General features: G+C 43.4%; 2 protein-coding genes across 10 annotated transcripts in view; both read right to left on the bottom strand.

Annotated features, from left to right (window-relative positions):
* MYO5C (myosin VC) overlaps nt 1-19,809 on the bottom strand; it is a 193,059-nt gene that overhangs the window by 68,787 nt on the left and 104,463 nt on the right. For all 9 annotated transcript variants that reach the window (XM_033919677.1, XM_033919684.1, XM_033919675.1 and 6 more), the window contains 6 exons: nt 14,588-14,651; nt 13,755-13,935; nt 7,978-8,071; nt 6,016-6,079; nt 5,742-5,822; nt 616-796 (listed from right to left, as the gene is read on the bottom strand). In XM_033919677.1, the coding sequence (XP_033775568.1) occupies nt 616-796; nt 5,742-5,822; nt 6,016-6,079; nt 7,978-8,071; nt 13,755-13,935; nt 14,588-14,651 (665 nt within the window). The remainder of the gene's footprint in view (nt 1-615; nt 797-5,741; nt 5,823-6,015; nt 6,080-7,977; nt 8,072-13,754; nt 13,936-14,587; nt 14,652-19,809) is intronic.
* On the bottom strand, nt 9,282-9,896 carry LOC117348050 (histone H2A.Z-like). Its single transcript, XM_033919685.1, has 2 exons — nt 9,737-9,896; nt 9,282-9,564 (listed from the first exon to the last, which is right to left on the bottom strand). Exons 1-2 carry the CDS (start codon nt 9,865-9,867, stop codon nt 9,282-9,284), a joined length of 414 nt encoding a protein of 137 aa, XP_033775576.1. The 5' UTR covers nt 9,868-9,896.

Here is a 19,809-nt window from a genome sequence, read left to right as displayed (position 1 = left end):
GGGGAGATAATTGTGGTCTTCTCTCCCTCCAGGGACAGTGAGTACAAGTGGCAGCACATCAACCTCCCCTGACCTCCTCAGGCCTGAGGCCTACCCTTTAGTTTGGCCCTGACTAACAGAGATATTCCAAGAAAGATCCAGGAAGATCTTGTGCAAACTCTACAATGTAACCCTCTCAAGTGACCTCAAGGACCCACTGATCCAAGGTTAGTTGGGTTTACTATAGTAAAATAACCTTAAACATCCTCCTACTGGAGATTTTAGAGTATGGGTCCCCATACTCTATCACGAGATATGTCACAAGTCGTTGTTCTCAGTCTCCATCTGCTAATGGGATAGCATAAAATTTCAAGTGGCTGGACTAGTCTGGAGTGATGATGAGGAAACTGTAGTCAGCCTACACAATGTAAGTTTGCAGCCAAGTACTTTCCAACTGCATGAAAGCAGGTGCATAGTTTCACCTATGTAAAAATCTTTTAAAATTGCCCCTTCCTGTATTAGAAATCCAATATGGATAAAGATCAAAAAGTAGAATATAGCTACGAAATTAGGTATTTCTTCAGGCCTCTAGTATATAAAATTAATACATTCACCATATTCCTTGATGGACCTTACCATGTTCTCTGATCTCAGTCTAGTCACTTCTTCTCGGATGCTATCATTCATGTTGTTTTCCTCTCGAAACAATTTTTGTAGATGGCTGATTTCCTGGCTAAGATGTTCAACTTTATAATTTTGAACTTCAATTTCCTTTTCGTAGTTCTCTTTCTGAGACTGGAAATGGCTCTCCAACACTCTGTATAAAGGAAAAAAAAAGGAATAGGTACATCTTAATCTTCAAGTGTATAAATTTAGTATTTCAATTCACATTGCAGGATTTTAACACTTCTCTTTTCCAACTACCGTATTTTCACGCATATAACGCGCGCGTTATACACGATTTTACAAACCATGCATAACTGTGCACATTATACGTGTGAGCGCGTTATCACCTTTTTTTTTACATAGTTCCCCCCCCCCCGACGTCCAATTCACCCCGCAGGACCGCTCTCACCCCCACCCCGAAGGACCACTCGCACCCCCACAGCCTCCCTCCCCCTCCACAGAGAAAGGGCGGGAAGAGGATGCAGCGTAGACGCAGGGCTAAGAGAAGGGGCAGGACCGCCGGCAGAGGAAGCAGCAGGACGACGGTAGGCAGCTTCTACATGATGGGGGGGAGGCTGTGGGGGTGCAAGCGGTCCTTCGGGGTGGGGGTGCGGGTGCGAGCGTGAGCGGTCCTTCGGGGTGGGGGTGCGAGCGGTCCTGCGGGGGGGGGGGGTGAATCGGACGTTGGGGGGGGGCATCAGGCTTTCTGGGTGGGGACAGGACTTCAAGGGGGGACAGGACTTCAAGGGGGAGAGGAGAGTCGGGGCGGGCTAAAGGAGAGTCGGGCTGGCCAGAGGAGAGTCGGGGCGGGCTAAAGGAGAGTCGGGCTGGCCAGAGGAGAGTCGGAGCGGGCGAAAGGAGAGTTGGGCAGCGATGGGAGAGTCGGGGCGGCATGCGCGGTATACAGGTGTGCGCGGTATATAAAAATTTATTTACATAAATTACAGTTTCCCGCGTGCTATACCTGTGTGCGTGTTTTATACGGGTGCGCGGTGTATGAGTGAAAATATGGTAATTATGGTGAAGCCAGTGTTCATTAGCCTTGCTGGATATTAACTAAATATTCAGCTTTACTCCACAGTTAACCAATCCCCCCATTATAAAACCATAATGCGGTTTTTAGTGCCAAGGCCTGGAAGAGGCAGGAAGTTCTTCAAGCGGCACCGGCATGTCCTGTCGGCTGCGTGCCGGTGCCAGACGGGGGGTAAGTTTCAAGTTGTTCGGACGGGGGGTGCCGGTTCTCGAGGGGGGGGGCTCGCAAATCGAGTCAACACTCGGTTTGCGAGACAAGTTTTGCGAGAATGTTTTGCTCGTCTTGCAAAACACTCGCAAACCGGATTACTCGCAAACTGAGGTTTGACTGTACTCAAATATATGACGAGATTTTGGGGACAAAAAAATGGCCCGTCTCGTCCTATATTCGGGTCATCATACCAGAACTGGCGGAGGACATTCAGAGAGCAGCGCGGGGCCAAGCAAGAAGCACGAAAAGCTCGGCCCTGTTGGGTGTGCCACTGGGCTCGAAATGGGAACCAGGGTCAGAGAGGCTCAGCTCAGAGCAGGGCATGGAAAGATCGCTCCTGCCCCGTACACCGCTGGACCACCAGGGATTAAAAACGTCACAAAAGGTAAGCGCAGGGGAGGGGTTTAGTTTAAAAAGTGGTTAAAAAAAAAAGTTAGTCAGCTGGGACGGGAGACAGGGGGCATCCCTCATGTTCCGGCCTACCACTAGACCACCAGAGGGGGTACAGAGTAGGAAGGTAAGACAGAGTGCAAAGCCTGGTGTGGAGTGAGGGGGGCTGGGTGCAGAGCCTGGCAGGGGAGGGTGTGAGGGAGGGGACACTGGGTGCAGATTCTGGCAGGGCAAGCTAGAGCAAGCATGGTCTCTTTTTAAGGACACAGACACCAAAGCGCAAAATCTATATATACCGCGTATCAACAAGGGATCCAAGAGGAAAAAGAACAAGGAACCAGCGTGGCTCACTGTACCAGTGAAAGAAGCAATCAGAGACAAGAAGATTTCTTTTAAATTATGGAAAAGGTCAAAAACGGATGAAAACTGGAAAAAGCACAAGCAACATCAACGCAGGTGCCATAAGGCGGTAAGATAGGCCACAAGGGACTACAAGGAAAAAATTGCCAAGGAGGCGAAAAACATCAAGCCGTTCTTTCAATATATTAAGGGGAAACGACCTGCGAAGGAAGCGGTGGGGCCATTGGATGACCATGGAATAAAGGGAGTGTTAAAGGAGGACAAAGCCATAGCTGACAAACAACACGTTTTTTGCATATGTATTTACAGAAGAGGATATATGCAACTTACCGGAGGCTGACAGGTATACCTAGGAAATGAAGACGGGAAAATGACAGGGTTGACGGTCAGTCTAGAAGAGGTATGCAGGCAGATTGACAGGCTTAAAAATGATAAATCCTGGGACCGGACGGCAACCTTACGAGGATAATCAATGAACTTAAAGGGGTTATAGCTGAACTGCTTCAACTAATAGCTAATTTGTCGATCAAATCAGGAAGGATTCCGGAAGACTGGAAAGTGGCGAATGTTATGCTGATTTTCAAGAAAGGTTTGAGGGGAGATCTGGGAAACTACAGAGTCTTATCTCAGTACCGGGAAAGATGGTAGAGGCGCTGATAAAGGACCGCTTCATTGATCACCTTGACAGACACAATCTGATGAGGACCAGCCAGCACGGCTTCAGCAAAGGAAGATCTGGCTTGACGAACTTACTGCACTTCTTTGAGGGAGTAAACAGGCAGATAGACAAGGGTGACCCGGTCGGCACTGTATATCTGGATTTTCAGAAGGCGTTCGACAAAGTCCCATATGAATGAGTACTTTGAAAAATTGCAAGCCATGGAATCGAGGGTGATATACTCACGTGGATTAAAAACTGGTTGGCGGATAAGAAACAGAGAGTGGGGGGTGAATGGACAATACTTGGACTGGAAAAGTGTCATGACTGGAGTGCCGCAAGGTTCGGTGCTTGGGCCCGTGCTCTTCAACATATTTATAAACGACCTGAAAATTGGTACAACGAGCAAGGTGATTAAATTTTCAGATGATACAAAGTTATTCAGAGTAGTGAAGACACAGAAGGATTGTGAAGACCTGCAACGTGACAAACACGCTCGAGGAATGGGCCGTGACATGGCAAATGATGTTTAAAGTGGATAAGTGTAAGGTGATGCATGTCAGCAACAAAAATCTTATACACGAATACAGGATGTCCAGTGCAGTACTCGGAGAGACCCCCCAGGAAAGAGACTTAGGAGTACTGGTAGACAAGTCAATGAAGCTATCCGCGCAATGGGCAGCGGCGGCAAGAAGGGTGAACTGAATGCTAGGAATGATTAAGAAGGGGATCACAAACAGATCAGGGAAGGTTATCATGCCGCTGTACCCCCACCTGGAATACTGCATCCAGCGGTGAAAGGACAAAGGCGCGCCGAGACAACTGAGCGCAAGGCGGAAGCCCGCGCCGAAGAAAAACTGTGTTTTAAGGGGCTCCGACGGGGGGTGTGGGGGAGGAACCCCCCCACACACTTTATTGAATACAGATCGTGCCGGCGTTGTGGGGGGTTTGGGGGGTTGTAACCCCCCACATTATACTGAAAACTTCACTTTTTCCCTAAAAAACAGGGAAAAAATTAAGCAGGCAAATCTGAGATTGCAATTTGCTTACCCAGGCCTCTGGGAGGAAGACAATCCCCAAGGGCTCTTTAGCTGCAATGTTATAAAGGACTATGGCTGGTGCTTTCACAGCTTGTTTTGCTGGAGAAATGTTTTGTTTTGTTTTTTGAATTGCATTTCTTTTGGTTTGAATGCAGCAATGTACAGGGACTGAGAACTGTTCTAAAGTGAGGGAGAAGTTTGTCAAGACCCTGGGTGGGAATATTTGTATGAAGACAAACTTGGCAGTTCTCCTGCCCCAGCTCAGGAGCAGAGAGCTGAGGACCTTCTGAACTTTTTTTTTTTTTTTTGCATTTGTGTTGTATGAAGTAATGCTGTGAAGGTTATTGTACTGTGCTAAGTGAGATTAACTCTCTCCAGAGTAAGGCCTAGGCCCGGCTGGGGCCTAGCTTTAGGAAGCTGTGCTGAACTTGCTAAGGCACAGGGACTTTGCATATCCTGTTTTGCTGATCAGGATTTTTGTTTTGAGTTTTTTCTGTTGTTTCTGGTTTGCCATTCTGATTTTTGTGCTATTGAAGAATAAAGCACTCTGGAAAGGATTTGATTAATTACCTGGTTTCCTCTTGACTGGTTTATCTGATACTTAGCCTGTGGGGTCTATCTCCAGTTTGAGCAACACGCCAGTGCAATTTACCTGTGGTCCACCCAGGGCGCTATTCGCCTGGTCCAGGGCCCGGTGGCGACCAGTGCTGGATGCAGTACTCCAGGTGAGGGCACACCATGGCCCGGTACAGCGGCATGAAAACGCCCTCCAGGGATTCAAGATAAAGTTAGACAAGTTTCTGCTGAACCAGAACCTATGCAGGTAAGGCTAGTCTCAGTTAGGACACTGGTCTTTGACCTAAGAGCCGCCGCGTGAGCGGACTGCTTGGGCACGATGGACCACTGGTCTGACCCAGCAGCGGCAATTCTTATGAGGTAATTAGGGAGGAGTCACATGATATGTACTTTTCCAAAGTTTTGTCTCAGTCTCCACTTGCTGGTCATGATGCGATATAACCCGCTTGTAAGATTAACCTATGCTGGTCTGGAGAGTTGTTAAAGAAACACCTGAGGTAGGTGTAAATGTGCACATGCCTTTAAACATGCCAGGTCACACACATCTGGCCCCCTTCTCCAGCTCATATGCTGAAGTATTAGTGGGACAGAGAATCTCTTTTACTGACTTACGATGTGTTGTAAGGTTTGATGTTTGTTATCCCTCAAAGGCAGGAGTACAATTTAAAGCAGTCTCAGAAAGTGGAATTAAAATAATGACCAACTCATAGATGGGATCTACACAGTCTTCAAAAACCCCTTCACAGTAAAATCTTTGGATAATTCTTCTGCTGTCTACTAAATAGCACAACCTGTGCAGAAATAATCCATGAAATACTTCCCCACTAACCTGGTTGCTTTTTTAAGACCTTCATAAGCAAACCAAAGTTCTCCATCTTCATTCAAATGCTCCAAATCCTCTGAAGCCATCCTGTAACACAGGGCAGGGGAAGCTGTAATAATGAGCACCGACTATTATCTACGACTTGCATCTAAGTTATAAAAACTCACACACATTAAAAGGTTAAGTTAGAAAAGTATTTTTGTAATGTGCAAAGAACACAAGAAAGCTCTTAAACCTTAACACCTACCCCCCACCCTTTTACAAAAGACTGCAGTTTTACCTATTTTTAACATCTGCCACTTCGAAACTGTCCAGAAGTTGTTTTGTAACATCTGACATCCTCTCTGTGAATAAATAAAGCCTTTTAGAAAAGTAAAATTAATGGAAGAAATTTAGGCCCCCTTTTATCAAGCTGCATTAGGGGTTTTTTTATCACCAGTTGCTGCAGAAAAAGCTCCAACGCTCAAAGAATTCCTGCGAGAGTCGGAGCCTTTACCCCGGCTGCCAGCGATAAAAAAAAACCCTAACATGGCTTGATAAAAGGGGGCCTTAATTGTGCAGACTTGCATGCAATAAGTACATATTTTTAGCTGTGCAGATACTGGCAAATATTTAACACAAATGCAAGCATATACGTACTTCTGCTTTAAAAATTATCCCTACTTTTTGACAATCATAAATATTCCAAAAAAGCAAACAAGATGATGCTAGGAATTATTAGAAAATGGATGGTAAACAAGACAAAGAATGTTTGAATGCCTCTGTATCGTTCAATAGTGCGACCTCACCTTGGGTATTGTGTTCCAAGAAGAGCAACTAAGATGATAAATGCGATGGAACTCCTCTCGTATGTGGAAAGACTAAAAAGGTTAGGGCTCTTCAGCTTTGAAAAGAGACAGCTCAGGGTTGATATGATTGAAATTTACAAAATCCTGAGTGGTGTAGAGCAGGTACAAGTGGATCGATTTTTTACTGCATCGAGATTTACAAAGACTAGGGGACATGTGATGAAGTTACAGTGAAATATTTTTAAACCAATAGGAGGAAATATTTTTTCACTCTGAGAATAATTAAGCCATGGAACGTGTTACCAGAGGATGTGGTAAGAGCGGCTAATGTAGCTGGTTTAAAAAAAGGTTTGGACAAGTTCCTGGAGGAAAAGTGCATAAACTGCTGTTGAAACAGACATGGGAGAAGCCACTGCTTGCCCTGGATCGGTGGCATGGAATGCGGCTACTGCTTGAGTTATTGCCAGGTACTTGTACTTGGATTGGCCTCCGTGAAGACGGGACACTGGCCTAGATTAACCACTGTTCTTATATTTTCTAAAACATGCACCTAAATGCTAGCCCCTTCTTCACTCCAAGAATACCTCCAATCAGCCCAGATAAAGTTATGCATATACTACTACTACTATCACTTATATAGTGATGAAAGACATACCAGCAGTGTACATTTTGACATTTATAGATAGTCCCTGCTCGGAAGAGCTTACAATCTAACTTAGACAGACAGACATGACATATAAGATACAGACAGCCAAATTTTGTACACGACACGATGCACAGGTGCCCTATCACCACCTTACCAATCAGAGAGCACGTTTTTTAAAAAAAATTGAAGGCATCATTCTACAGAGGCACATAAGGATGCCTAAGACCTGTGGGGGCTGTGGTTTGTGCCGGAATTGGCCTTAGGCATCCGTAGGCGACCCCATGCACCTCTGTAGGCACGAGACCGGTGCCTTTAAAATGCTGGCCTACATTTAAGGCGACTGTTTTACAAAACAGCCATGATTCTACAAACTGCGCTGGTGCATGATTGACACGCGATTGCCGGACGTTTCTTAGGTGGCCGTTGACACCGGCACCATTTATAGAATCTTGCCCAAAATGTATGCACATAAATTTATATGCATAACAGTCTGGTTCAGTGCATAAAACACTCTTGCCTGAGGAAATTTTTTTTTTTTTTTTAATTGGTCTCATTATGACAGGGAGACAATATGAAAGCCTCAAGACATATAGGGCTCCTTTTACTAAGCTGCAATAACGGTTTTAGCGTGCACTAGACCTTAACACCAACATTGAGCTGGTATTAGTTCTAGCCGTGTAGCGCAGGTTTGCCGCGCACTAAAATCCTGCGTGCGCTAAAAACGCTATCGCAGCTTAGTAAAAAGAGCCCATAGTGATATGAAGGAGCCCCTCCCTGGCTGTGCTTGGAATTACAGAGTTTTAATTACCTCTCATTTCACGCTTTTGTAACTGGACTTGTTTTTCCATGTCTAGTTTCTGTGTCTCCAGAAGGACGATCTCTTTCTGCAAGCTAGATATTGTCTGGTGAGAAAATGGTTCAGAAAAGATTATATAAAAATATGGTACTGTCCCCAGTCTCAACTCCTTTGTTTTTCTAACTGTGTCTGTGGTACACTGCATAAGAACTTCTGTATTATATCTCTGAAATTATGAATTATATGGCACAGAAGAAAAATGCATAATTATATTTCACTTAAGTAGAAATCCCATTTTCCAGCTTATACGAACAGCCTGATTTACAAAGTCGCGCTAGTGGCTGCCACGCGGCAACAGCCCCAAAGCCCTTTAAATCTCTATGGGCTTCAGGGCCGTTACTGTGCAGCATTGTAAAATAGGCCCTAAGTGACTGATAGGAGTGAGCCACCGAGACTATTTAATTCAGAGGACCATGGTCCCTATCTTCAAAACCCTGCTCACCATTTATTTGAGGAAACATGAAGAAAAAATTATTCAAAAAAAGGTGAGGGGAGCAATAATCAAAGCCCTATCCAAGGGTAAAACAACATTTCATCTGCAGTATGTTGAAAATTCATGATAGCTATTTGCATGTAATGGACACAGTGGGTCCGATTCTAAAAACAGTGCCTTAAGTTAGGTGCTCTACTGCCGCCTAACTTAATTGGTTTTTGGGGTTTTTTCTTAGATCTGACATTTACATTTACAGTTTTAAACTTTTGTATTACAGAAAAGAAATAAAAACCATACTTTTCAAGAAATTCCTGAAGCAGCAATAACATCACGACCTCTTAGTAACTCTAAAACTGTCATTCGATCTACCCATTACCGCACTAATAATAACAAAAGAACCTCCACTATGACCACCTATTAATTCTTTTACAAACCACCTCACCCTCAACAACCCGTTAAATGTTTATAAGATCTACAACTTACCTCTCTAGCTAATCATTGTAACTCTGTTTTTTTAAATTAACCTTTTGTAATCCGCCTTGAACCGCAAGGTAATGGCGGAATAGAAATCCCTAATGTAATGTAATGTAATGTAATTAAAACTTTAATTAAAAACACAAGCTAACAGCTTCTTTGAAGCCACAAACTAACAATACAGGTTAAACTTTTTAAGCCATGAATTTGGATGCTAGATAACCAAACATCAACTTTTCAGAATCAATTACAAAGGCAAAATCTGTGTTTTTGGAGGCAGGCCACTAGCATCACTGACACTGGGCATCTGTAAATGTAATCTCAGAATAAAAGAAATCCAACAACACTTTTAAACTGTCTTCTGCTGTCCTTTCTTGCCAATCAATGACTTGTAAATGTGTGTAATAACACCACTACCACCAATTGTTGCTTTAATGAGGGAATCCAATTCTTCATCACCTCGAATAGCAAGCTGCAAATGATGAGGTGTAATACGCTTCACTTTCAGGTCTTTTGATGCATTTCCTGCTAGCTCAAGAACCTCAGCCGTGAGATACTCCAGGATGGCAGCGCTGTATACCGCCACCATAGCCCCCATACATCCGTGGCTGGTAGTCCGCAACTTCAAGTGCCTATGAATACTCCAGGATGGCAGCGCTGTATACCGCCGCCGTAGCCCCCACACATCCGTGGCTGGTAGTCTGCAACTTCAAGTGCCTATGAATACTCCATGATGGCAGCGCTGTATACCGCCGCCGTAGCCGCCACACACATCCGTGGCTGGTAGTCCGCAACTTCAAGTGCCTATGAATACGGCCAACGGGGAACTGCAGGCCGGCTCTCTGCGAGCGGGAAACCACTTTGGTCTTCGTCTTTCCAGAATCCTTTCCTGCCTTCCCTCCAGCCTTAAACCGGGAACCTGCTGTGGACGCCATGCAGATCACACCAGTTAGCAGCACCTTACCAAGCCCTAGCCCCCCCCCACCAACTTAATTGGTTTTAATTGGTTTACTCAGTGCACTAATTGACTGCACTGATTAAAAACCAATTAAAACTCAATTTTTTTAAAAAAAAAGAGAGAGGTGCCTAAGGTCACCTCCAAAAAGGCCACCATTATCCCACCTAAGGAGGCGATTTACAGTGCCTAACACCACTGTAGGTGTGGTTAATGCCGGAAGTGGCATTAGGTGTCATATGGTGACTCCACAGGCGAATTTTCGTAAAAGGTAGGCACCGGAAACGTAGGCCTTTAAAACTCTAGCCTACATTTCCAGTGACTACCTTTCACGTAGCCACGATTCTGCAAACGGCGCTGTTGCGTGATTGACATGCAATTGGCGGCCGTTTTTTAGGCAGCCACCGATAACGGCACTGTATACAGAATCTGGGCCAGGATGCTAACAGATCTCATTAAAATTCACTTAAAAAAACAAACTGGACTGTGGTTTTTGAGGAGTGATTTTGTGACAACCTGCTATATTTATTTATTTAAAAAATTTCTATTCCACTTAAATCCTAAGTGGATTACAATAAAACATACATATCTTTATCATATCAATAAAACATCAAAACATCACAATATTACAAAACTATTACAGAACTGTTAGCTGTCAAACTATCCTTAAAACAAAAGTTGGGAAAAGCCCAGTTTGAAATGGTGGATTAAGAAAGGCTAATCTTCCAGTCTAGAGGGATTTTTGACTCTGTGGGTAACTTATTCCACAGTAAAAGCACGCATAGGGGAAAGCCATGGGGAATGGGCTATAAGCTGGTTGATGCATGGGATAGGAAAGACAAGTGACTGTGCAGAATAAATTAGGAACATAACAGAGAATGAGAGCAGGAAGATGTATACAGGTTAAGGTAATTTTATTAGAGTTGGTGCCTACTTTGGCACCACTTTAAAAAGACACGTAGGCATAGGAGCAAACTTTTTAAAAATTATTGGAAGTGCTAAACCCAATGGATAAGACTCCTTGGATAAGACTAAGGAGTTTGTTCAATATTAGGGGTGCTCAAGCACCCACAGAGCTGGCTCCTAGGCATATAGGTGCCTATTAGTCTTTATTGTGAAATAAGTTACTAGAAAGTTTAAGGGAGGAACACTTGCTGTCTAGTTTTAAGAAGAAATTAAAGACAAGTTTATTTGATAAAGCTACTGATGGGCTATGCTGCAATATGCCAATCTGTTTCTGTATTTATTTATTTTTTACTTTTTAATATTTTATTAGTTTAGAATTATGGATGTATTCATGATATGTATTTTATTGATGATTTATAATGAATTCTATTCTGACATTGTATGAAGGGTGGTTTATCAATTTTATTAAATTATAGAACACTAGTGTAAATGGCAGAAATCACATCTTGAATGCAGGCATGAATTGTTATAATTGGTGGCATAACAATGGGTGGACACAACACTGGCATCTCTCCCCTCCAGGAGGTCGGGGTGGGGTGGGAGGTCACTTAACTCTACTCTCATGATTCCCCCACCCCCGGTGCCTTTAAATCTTTTTGTTCTGTTTGCGGAACAAGAAAGTTGCATCAGAGGGAAGGCTCAGAGCTAGTGCAAACAAGAGGAATGAGTTGCTGCTTGCTGCCGGTGAAGACCTAAGGGGAACTGGTGGTGAGGGAGCAAGGGAGTGGAGTTAAGTAACTCCCTTGATCACTGATTGGGGGAGGGAGAGATGCCATGGAGCAGGATTGTCATGCCCACCCATTTTGGGCTCAGGCCCACCCAAAATTGAGTGTCTGGCAATGCCCCTGGTTACGCCAGCTTGAGAGTAGGTGCAAAAGTTTATAAGTTTTTGTCTTAACATATTTTATAATCTATGCACAGACTTGTGAGCTCTGCCCAAACTCCATTCCTTAACATGTCAACCAGCAAAGTGTCATCATTAGTGCTGCCCGATTCACGATTCGAATCGGTTCACCGATTCACTAGGGTGAATCGATTCAAATCAATTTAAAACAAAACAAAACAAAAAATCGGCTTCCCGATTTGGCTGACCCTCCCCCCTCGCCCCCTAAAGCAGGAGATGATGAGGAGGGGCAGGACAGCGGCAGAGGAAACGGCTCCAAAGCTGTTTGCAAACATCGCTAACACCGCGATCTTCTGTGCAAGCTGCTCTTCAAAGGTAAACCGTGCGGGAAGGCCAGAGGGGAAGCCGGACACCAGTGTGAGGCCAGGGGAACTCGCAGGCCTTCCTGGGGGGGGAGGGGATGAGCAGTCCTTCGGTGTGGAGGGTGGGACAGGCCTTCAGGGGGGACAAGCAGGTCTTTAGGGGGAACAGGCAGGCAGGCCTTCAGGGGTGGGATGCAGGCCTTTAAGGGGGGGACAAGCCTTCAAGGGGGGAGACAGGCCTTCAAGGGGGGGGCAGGCAGGCCTTCAAAGGAGGGGAGAAAGGCCTTCAAGGGGGAGAGAAAGGCCTTCAAGGGGGGGAGAAAGGCCTTCAAGGGGGGGAGAAAGGCCTTCAGGTGGGACAGACCTTCAAGGGAGGGGGCCCTGGTGTAGAAGTACATGGAGGGAGGGAGGGAAGGGGGTTCAAAGAGATGTGCTGGACTTTGGGGGGGGAAGAAATAATGGGTCTAAAAATAGAGGAGAAGAAGAGAGTTGATGGACAATGGGATTTAGGGAGGGAAGGAACAGAAAGTTGGACACAAGAGATGTTGTGAAGGGGGATAGAGATACTGGATAGGAAGGTAGTTGAGAAAAGAAAGGGAGAGATGGTGGATCCTGGGGTAGTGGGGAAGGAGGGAAAGATGCTGGATGAAAAGGTAGTTAAGAAAAGGTGGATCTGTGGAGGGAGACGAAAAAGAGGACAGAGGTGGCAGGTGGATGGTTAGCACAGAGAAAGAAGAAAGAAGGAGACCCTGGCAATCAAGTTATCAGAAGACAACCAGAGCCTGGGACCAACAAGATTTGAATAATGACCAGACAACAAAAGGTAGGAAAAATAATTTTATTTCTGTTTTGTGATTACAATTTGTCAGATTTGAAATGTGTATCCTGCCAGAGTTGGTGTTAGACCGCAAACGTGAGCTAGGATTTAACAGAGAGATGAAAAGTCTTTTTTGTTTATTGATTTTGTTTACACCACAGCGCCAGTGTGGTTAGGAAAAGGCAAGGGGGGGTGAAGAGGCTATAAAATAAAACCACCAGGAAGGAAAATTGGGAAGGAAAATCGAATCGAATCGAAAAACCAATTCAATAGTCTGAATCGAATCAAAATTTTTTTTCCTCAATCGGGCAGCACTAGTCATCATCATGCAAGCCCACATTTTTTTTTCCTGAATTCTGAGCAGAATAAAAATACTTTATAGCATTATCCCCATAGAGGGGAAATTTCAGAGCCATGTGTGTATAAACAGTGATCTACTCTATTGAAATAACTGGCTGAAAATTTGGTCAACACAATGTGGGTTTTAGCTGCATGCAGAGAAGGTAAACTGGGGAAAGAGGGGCAGACATGTTTTGGGGAGGATCAGAAAATGACACATGTAGACTGTAGTTTGAAATCTATGCATGCCAGTTTCAATAAAGAGCAGGTGAACACAGATATGATAATTTGACAATTTTCAAATGACAGTATATATGCATTTCTCTTTGGAGCATGCTACAAAATCCCTGGGTAAAACATATTCACAAGGCTTTGCAGCAAAGCGAACAGTGTAAAGATGACCCTCTTAATGATTATAACTAGAGATTTAAACCGATGTTCACAAAACTGTCCAAGTGACAGGAAGATTCTGCAATATCCCTCCCAGATTATAATTTTCAGCTCTGCCCACAGCATCAGGAGATGATTGCATCCCATACCTTGACCTCTTTCGTAAGCTCAGACACTTCCAGTTTTAAACCATCATTTGTGAGACGCTCCTCTTCAAGCTGGTGCTGAAGATGAATGTTTTCAGACTTCACAGATTTAATCTCTTCTTTCAATGACTTGGTTTGCTTTTCATAATCTTGTTTCTCTATTTCAAATCGTTTCTCTAGTAAGCTGCAGTGAATTAAAAAAGAGCCCTGAATACGATGAGGGAATATATACATGTAGTATTTTTCATCTATTTCTTTGCTGCTTGCTTTCTCTGTGTAAGTATTAATTTGTTTTCAATTATGTATTATTTTTACTCACGACAGAATACCAAAAAAAAAAATCACCCATGTGGTTTCTTCACAGGGATCTAATACAACAACAAACTAGAATAAAGTAAAATGAGCCCATAGTAATGTAACTTAGGTGAAAGGACCCCATGTTTTTTTTAAAAAAAAAACCTTAAATTGTGAGCCCACTAGAAAAATCTACCTGCATATAATATGAAAAATGTTCTGTTTGTACCACAGAAAGGTGGTTTATGACATGCATGATCCATAAAAGCCATTGTCTTTGTGTAAAACACAGAAAATTCTTTCTAAAATTACCCCATTTTATTCTTTGCATTGGATGGCGATAGTTTTAGATTATCTAATGTAGTATTTCTGTTTTATTGTATATTTATTAAGCTCATGTCTTTTCAGTGGTAGGTAAAGGCGAGTTACATTCAAGTAAGGTAAGAATTTGGGATAAACCTTTGTTTAAGAGAGGCAGTATACCAACATAATTACGAAAGGGGTGTAGTGTCTTCCCAAATTCACAAGATAGAACTGCGTACATTCTTTGTCGCTCCTCCTTTTCAACATCAGCAAATAGTTGTTTTGTGAGGTCATCCATTTTATCTGTGGGGTAAAAAGAATACTTCAGGCCTTAAATATTTGGGAGCAATCTCCAAAAATCAGAAGCCCTGATTTTGAGCTATTTACTCAAACACCTTACGTTAATGAACTGCTAAATATTGTTAAATATACTTTCAGTTAAAAAAGAGTATTGGTTATTCTGGTCCCAATTCACAAAAAGCATTTCTCCTCTATAGTGAAGAAGGCCTGGTTTGGCGCAAACTGCGCAGAAGCATTAGCAGGACGTGACAGAGACCTTTCTAGTCCTGATCAGAGGGTCTTATATAAACACATTTAAAACTTTGAGAAGTCAGGATAATTAACAAAACACCAAGAAACCGATATATAGCGTAGGAAAATGGGAATTTCATAGTTATGTGAATTGCTAGGTAAAGCAAGACCATAAGGGGAAATCAGGTATAGATATACATAATACACACAGAGAGGTATTAAATTGCCTCTGTGTCTCTCTCTGCATCTTTGTGCAGTTTCCTGCCTCGAGCCTCATGGCCTAATTGATAACAGATGTTCTTGAGCTGGTTAGTTTGGAGCATATTTGATTTCACATTCCAATGTTGGGTATAGAAGAAAAATCTTTCTTGAATAGGCTTTGAATGCAGTATTGATCAGGAATGAAATATGAGTGTTGCATGTGTGTATGGGTGAAGGGATTCCTATGAATGATGTGTGAGAGAATGATTTGTATTTAATTTCAAATGTTTTACATATATAAGATTCAAGAAACTTTAAGGGAGCCTGAGAGGCAACATCTGGAAATGGTTAAGTTAAAGCCAGGGACATTGTTACCATGAAAATACCAGTTTTTGAGAGGCCCAGAGCAGGAAAGGTCAGCTAGTTTGACCTCCAGCATAGGAAGGGGGGGGGGGTCTGGGTTTTTCTGTTTGTGTATGTGTCAGTGAAACTTGAGACTGTCAGTTTTTCCAAAGCAAGTTTTCGTCTGACACAGAAAAGCTGTTTGATTTAAGCTTTTTGAGAATGACAAAAAGTGTATTGGGTATGTTATAATGTGTTGTGCATTCAGAAATTAATGTAAACAAAAATACGATTTAAAAAACTTGTTCCTATGTAAAGGAATTTCTTTGTTCAAACCTAAGGACAGCCACTGTTGACTGATTGGTTGACAAGTGTGAAGTCATATTGATCAGTGTGAAAATATAAAAGGAATGCACCAGTATAGACTCTTTGAGAATCATATTTATCAGGAAAGATGTGCATTGACATGCCTGACTTTATATGATATCTCCTGACGCAGACGTCTTCTGAAAGTTATTATGATAAAATAAACCCAATATCTGATTTGGTAATATCTGCATCATTTTTCATTATTCCTAAGCACCTAAGAGCGAGATTGGCGCAGTGCACAGCGCGTGCGCTAATCAATAGACAGATTTTTTTTCTTTATATTCAAGGAGCCCTTTTACTACAGTGCGGTAAAACCTGGGTTTTTCAGTTCAAAGATTTTATTGATTTTAATATACAGCAAGAACAGGTTTAACGCAGAGGAAATGTTCCATTAGAATTTGCTAAGCCCAGATTTAGCGTGACACTGCTTTAGATGCTAAGGGGCTGATTCTGGAAGCGGTGCCTACCACAGCAGGTGCCTAAAAAACAGGCGCCTGCCAAATGTCAATCGCAGACAGGTGTTGCTTCCAGAATACCAGTGAGCAGGGACCCTGGATGCCGGAAATGTAGGCCAGGGTTTAACAGGTCTACATATCTAGTGCCTAGGGTCCTGTAAGAATCACGGCCAGCAGCACATAGTGATGCCAAAGTCTGCGCCACCCGTAAACACACCCACTTCTGGGCTTCGGCGTCATTATGTGCCACTAACTGTCAGAGACCTAAGTGCCAGTCCCAGAGGCTATTTTTAAAAAAAATAAGGGTTTTAATGGTGCAACCAATTATCGCACCACTTAAACCCAATTAAACCACTTATGTTAGTCATAATGCAATCATAACCCTTGTGCACTCACTGGTTATTTCCCATCTAGATTACTGTAACTCTCTATATAATGGACTCCCACAAAAAGAATTACGTCGTTTGCAGCTCATACAAAATACAGCAATCAAACTTATACATAAAGCAGGGAAATATGATCATGTAACTCGTCTCCTGAAAGAAGCCCATTGGTTACCCATCAGGCACCTTATCACCTATAAAATCTTAATGCTGGTTTTCAAAATCAAACTCTCACATCTTCCATCTTTTCTTGACAAACTTATTATCCCCCTCTGTTCTTCTCGGGCCCTAAGATCATCAGATCAAAACTTACTGGCCGTTCCTTCCATCAAAGAATTCTATTACACTAAGAAAATTAACTTCTCTGTAGCTGCTCCAACCTTATGGAACGCCATGCCACCTCAACTTCGTCATGAAAATCTTCTTGATAAATTCATAATACTTCCTTCCTCAAAACCAGTAAAATCATCTCAACCGCTTTCACGAAGCGACCCTATCCCTGGTTATATCCTACCCCTCTCTTCCCTTCTTTTAACTTTAATTTTAATAATGTATTTATTGACCTTTCCATCACCCTAATACCCTCAAATTCATGTAAGTCCTTGTTTATTGTCTTTTAATGTTCACTCCTCCCCATATATATATATAATTATTTTATTTTTTATCTTTTTTTTTAGCATTGTAAACCAGCCAGATACATGTTGACGGTCGGTATATTAAACACAATAAAACTTGAAACTTGATGATCTAAGTACCTGCCAGCAGCTAACAGAAGGCGATTGTTTGTGAATCTGGGCTAAATTCACTAACCTCACGGATCTGATCCGATAGCGATCCGAGGTTGCTGGCTGATCAATTCACGATGTGTACTCATGCAAATGAGGACGATCGGAATCACATCCCCAACCAATTGCACGGATCGCTGATTGAGCGATTGAGTCGGGGAGAGCTCTGACAGTAGTGACAGTATGACTGCTGTCATAAGAACATAAGAATTGCTGCTGCTGGGTCAGACCAGTGGTCCATTGTACCTAACAGTGCGCTCATGCGGCAGCCCTCTGGTCAAAGACCAGCACCCTAACTGAGACTCCTTGCTTTTCTTATTCATTTTAATCTTTTCTACAAAGTGCTAGATTATTTATATTTTGCTCCCTCCCTTTTGTTTTGATCCTCTCCCTCTCTTTTTCATTACACAAATGTATTTCTACCCTTTTTCGTTTTGTTTCGGTAAGTTAATGTTCGTCTATGTTTGACTGTCTGTTTTAATAATTATAATTTGTTTTTAATGTATGCCTTTCTACTCTTTGTTTTTATATATTATGTAAAACCGCTTTGAATTTTGATAAGGTGGTATATCACATTTTTAAATAAACCTGAAACCTGATTAAGAAGGGTATTATAACCAGAACGAAGGAAGTCATCGTGCCGCTGTATCGCGCAATGGTGCGCCAGCATCTGGAATACTGTGTCCAATATTGGTCGCCGTACCTAAAGAAGGACATGGAAATGTTTGAGAGGGTTCAGAGAAGAGCGACAAGAATGATAAAAGGTATGGAAAACCTTTCATACGCAGACAGACTGGAAAGGCTGGGGCTCTTCACCCTAGAGAAACGGAGACTCAGAGGAGACATGATAGAGACTTACAAGATCATGAAGGGCATAGAGAAAGTGGAAAGAGACAGATTCTTCAGCCTATTGGGAACTACAAGAACAAGGGGGCACTCGGAAAAATTGAAAGGGGACAGGTTTAGAACCAATGCTAGGAAATTCTTCTTCACTCAGAGAGTGGTGGACACCTGGAATGCGCTTCCGGAGGATGTAATAGGACAGAATACATTAAGAGGATTCAAAGAGGGATTGGACAAGTTCCTGAAGGATACGGGGATTGAGGGATATAGATAGAGACAGAGATAGGATGATAAAAGGGTATTGAAAGGTTTTAGAAAAAGGATCACTTACAGGTCATGGACCTGATTGGCCGCCGCGTGAGCGGACTGCTGGGCACGATGGACCCCTGGTCTGACCCAGCAGAGGCAACTTCTTATGTTCTTATGACCCCTGGCCAACTGCAAAGGAAGTCCTCAGCTGACAGCTTGGGGGGTTCTCATCAGTTGAGATTTTATGTAATTAGAGGCTCTGGTAGAAACCCATTTACAAAGTAAGTATTCTTCCCAATTAATATTTCCAAATTAATAAAGTGGCTTTGCTTATTTGTAAATGGGTCTCTACCAGAGCCTTTAATTCAGTAACATAATTAAATGAAATAACTATTTCTGAAGTTTATAGGGACGGGTGGGGATGGAGGGATTCCTCGCGGGGATGGGTGGGGACGGGTGGGATTCCTCGCGGGGACGGGTGGGATTTCTGTCCCCGCGCAACTCTCTAGTCCAGAATTGCATTTCCTCTAATGTTTTCCTTGACAAGTTGTTCCAGGAAGCAATCGCCTACAACATCCAAGAACTTGGTCTTTCTAATGCAGCCGGAGGTGCCTACATTCCAGTCTATTCCTGGATAGTTGAAGTCACCCATGATAACTGCGTTGCCTCCCTTGTAGTTGCGTTTAATCTCGTCTGTCATTTCTCTGTCAATTTCTTCGGACTGCACTGGGGGCTTTTTTTTTTTTCATTTTTTTTTATATCGGGCCTATTAAAAAAAAAAAAGTCTACCCCTACCCGACAAAGCGCCCCCATGCCAACCCCCCCACGTGCGCCAAAATGGCAGGAGGGATGCCAACTCCCTCCTGCCAGCAACCGACCAGCCCAGCACCCCCCCCCCCGACCAGACTGACACCCCCTCCCCCTGTACTTAAAAGTTGGGTGCAGGAGGGGTGCTCAGTCCATCCTGCTTCTTAGGCCTCCAGTGCGGTCTTCGGGAGCAGGAGGAACTGCAAAGCCCTCCTTCTCCTCCTCCAGATGCAATGCGAATGTGGGCCTTAGGCCCCGCCCATCATGTGATGCACGGGGCTGAGTCTAAGGAAGTCCCTAATAGGCTCAGGAGCCTGAGTCGCCTGAGCCAATCCGGGTCTTAGGTTACTCCACATGCATCACATGATGCACTGGGGCGGGGCCTAAGGCCCACATTCACATTGCATCTGGAGGAGGAGCAGGAGGGCTTTGCGGCTCCTCCTGCTTCCGAAGACAGCGCTGGAGGCCTAAGGAGCAGGAGGAACTGAGTATCCCT

This window comes from Geotrypetes seraphini, chromosome 14, assembly GCF_902459505.1.
Source record: "Geotrypetes seraphini chromosome 14, aGeoSer1.1, whole genome shotgun sequence".
Lineage (NCBI taxonomy): Eukaryota > Metazoa > Chordata > Amphibia > Gymnophiona > Dermophiidae > Geotrypetes > Geotrypetes seraphini.
Note: the sequence above shows the minus strand (reverse complement) of the source record. Positions and strands in the feature narration are given on the sequence as shown.

What these genes read in the sequence shown, in the direction of transcription:
- LOC117348050 (XM_033919685.1), bottom strand. Translation starts at nt 9,867, where the DNA reads ATGGCGTCCACAGCAGGTTCCCGGTTTAAGGCTGGAGGGAAGGCAGGA. An exon ending in CCCGTTGGCCGTATTCATAG is followed by an intron (nt 9,565 to 9,736) that starts GCACTTGAAGTT and finishes GAGTATTCATAG; the next exon opens with GCACTTGAAGTTGCGGACTA.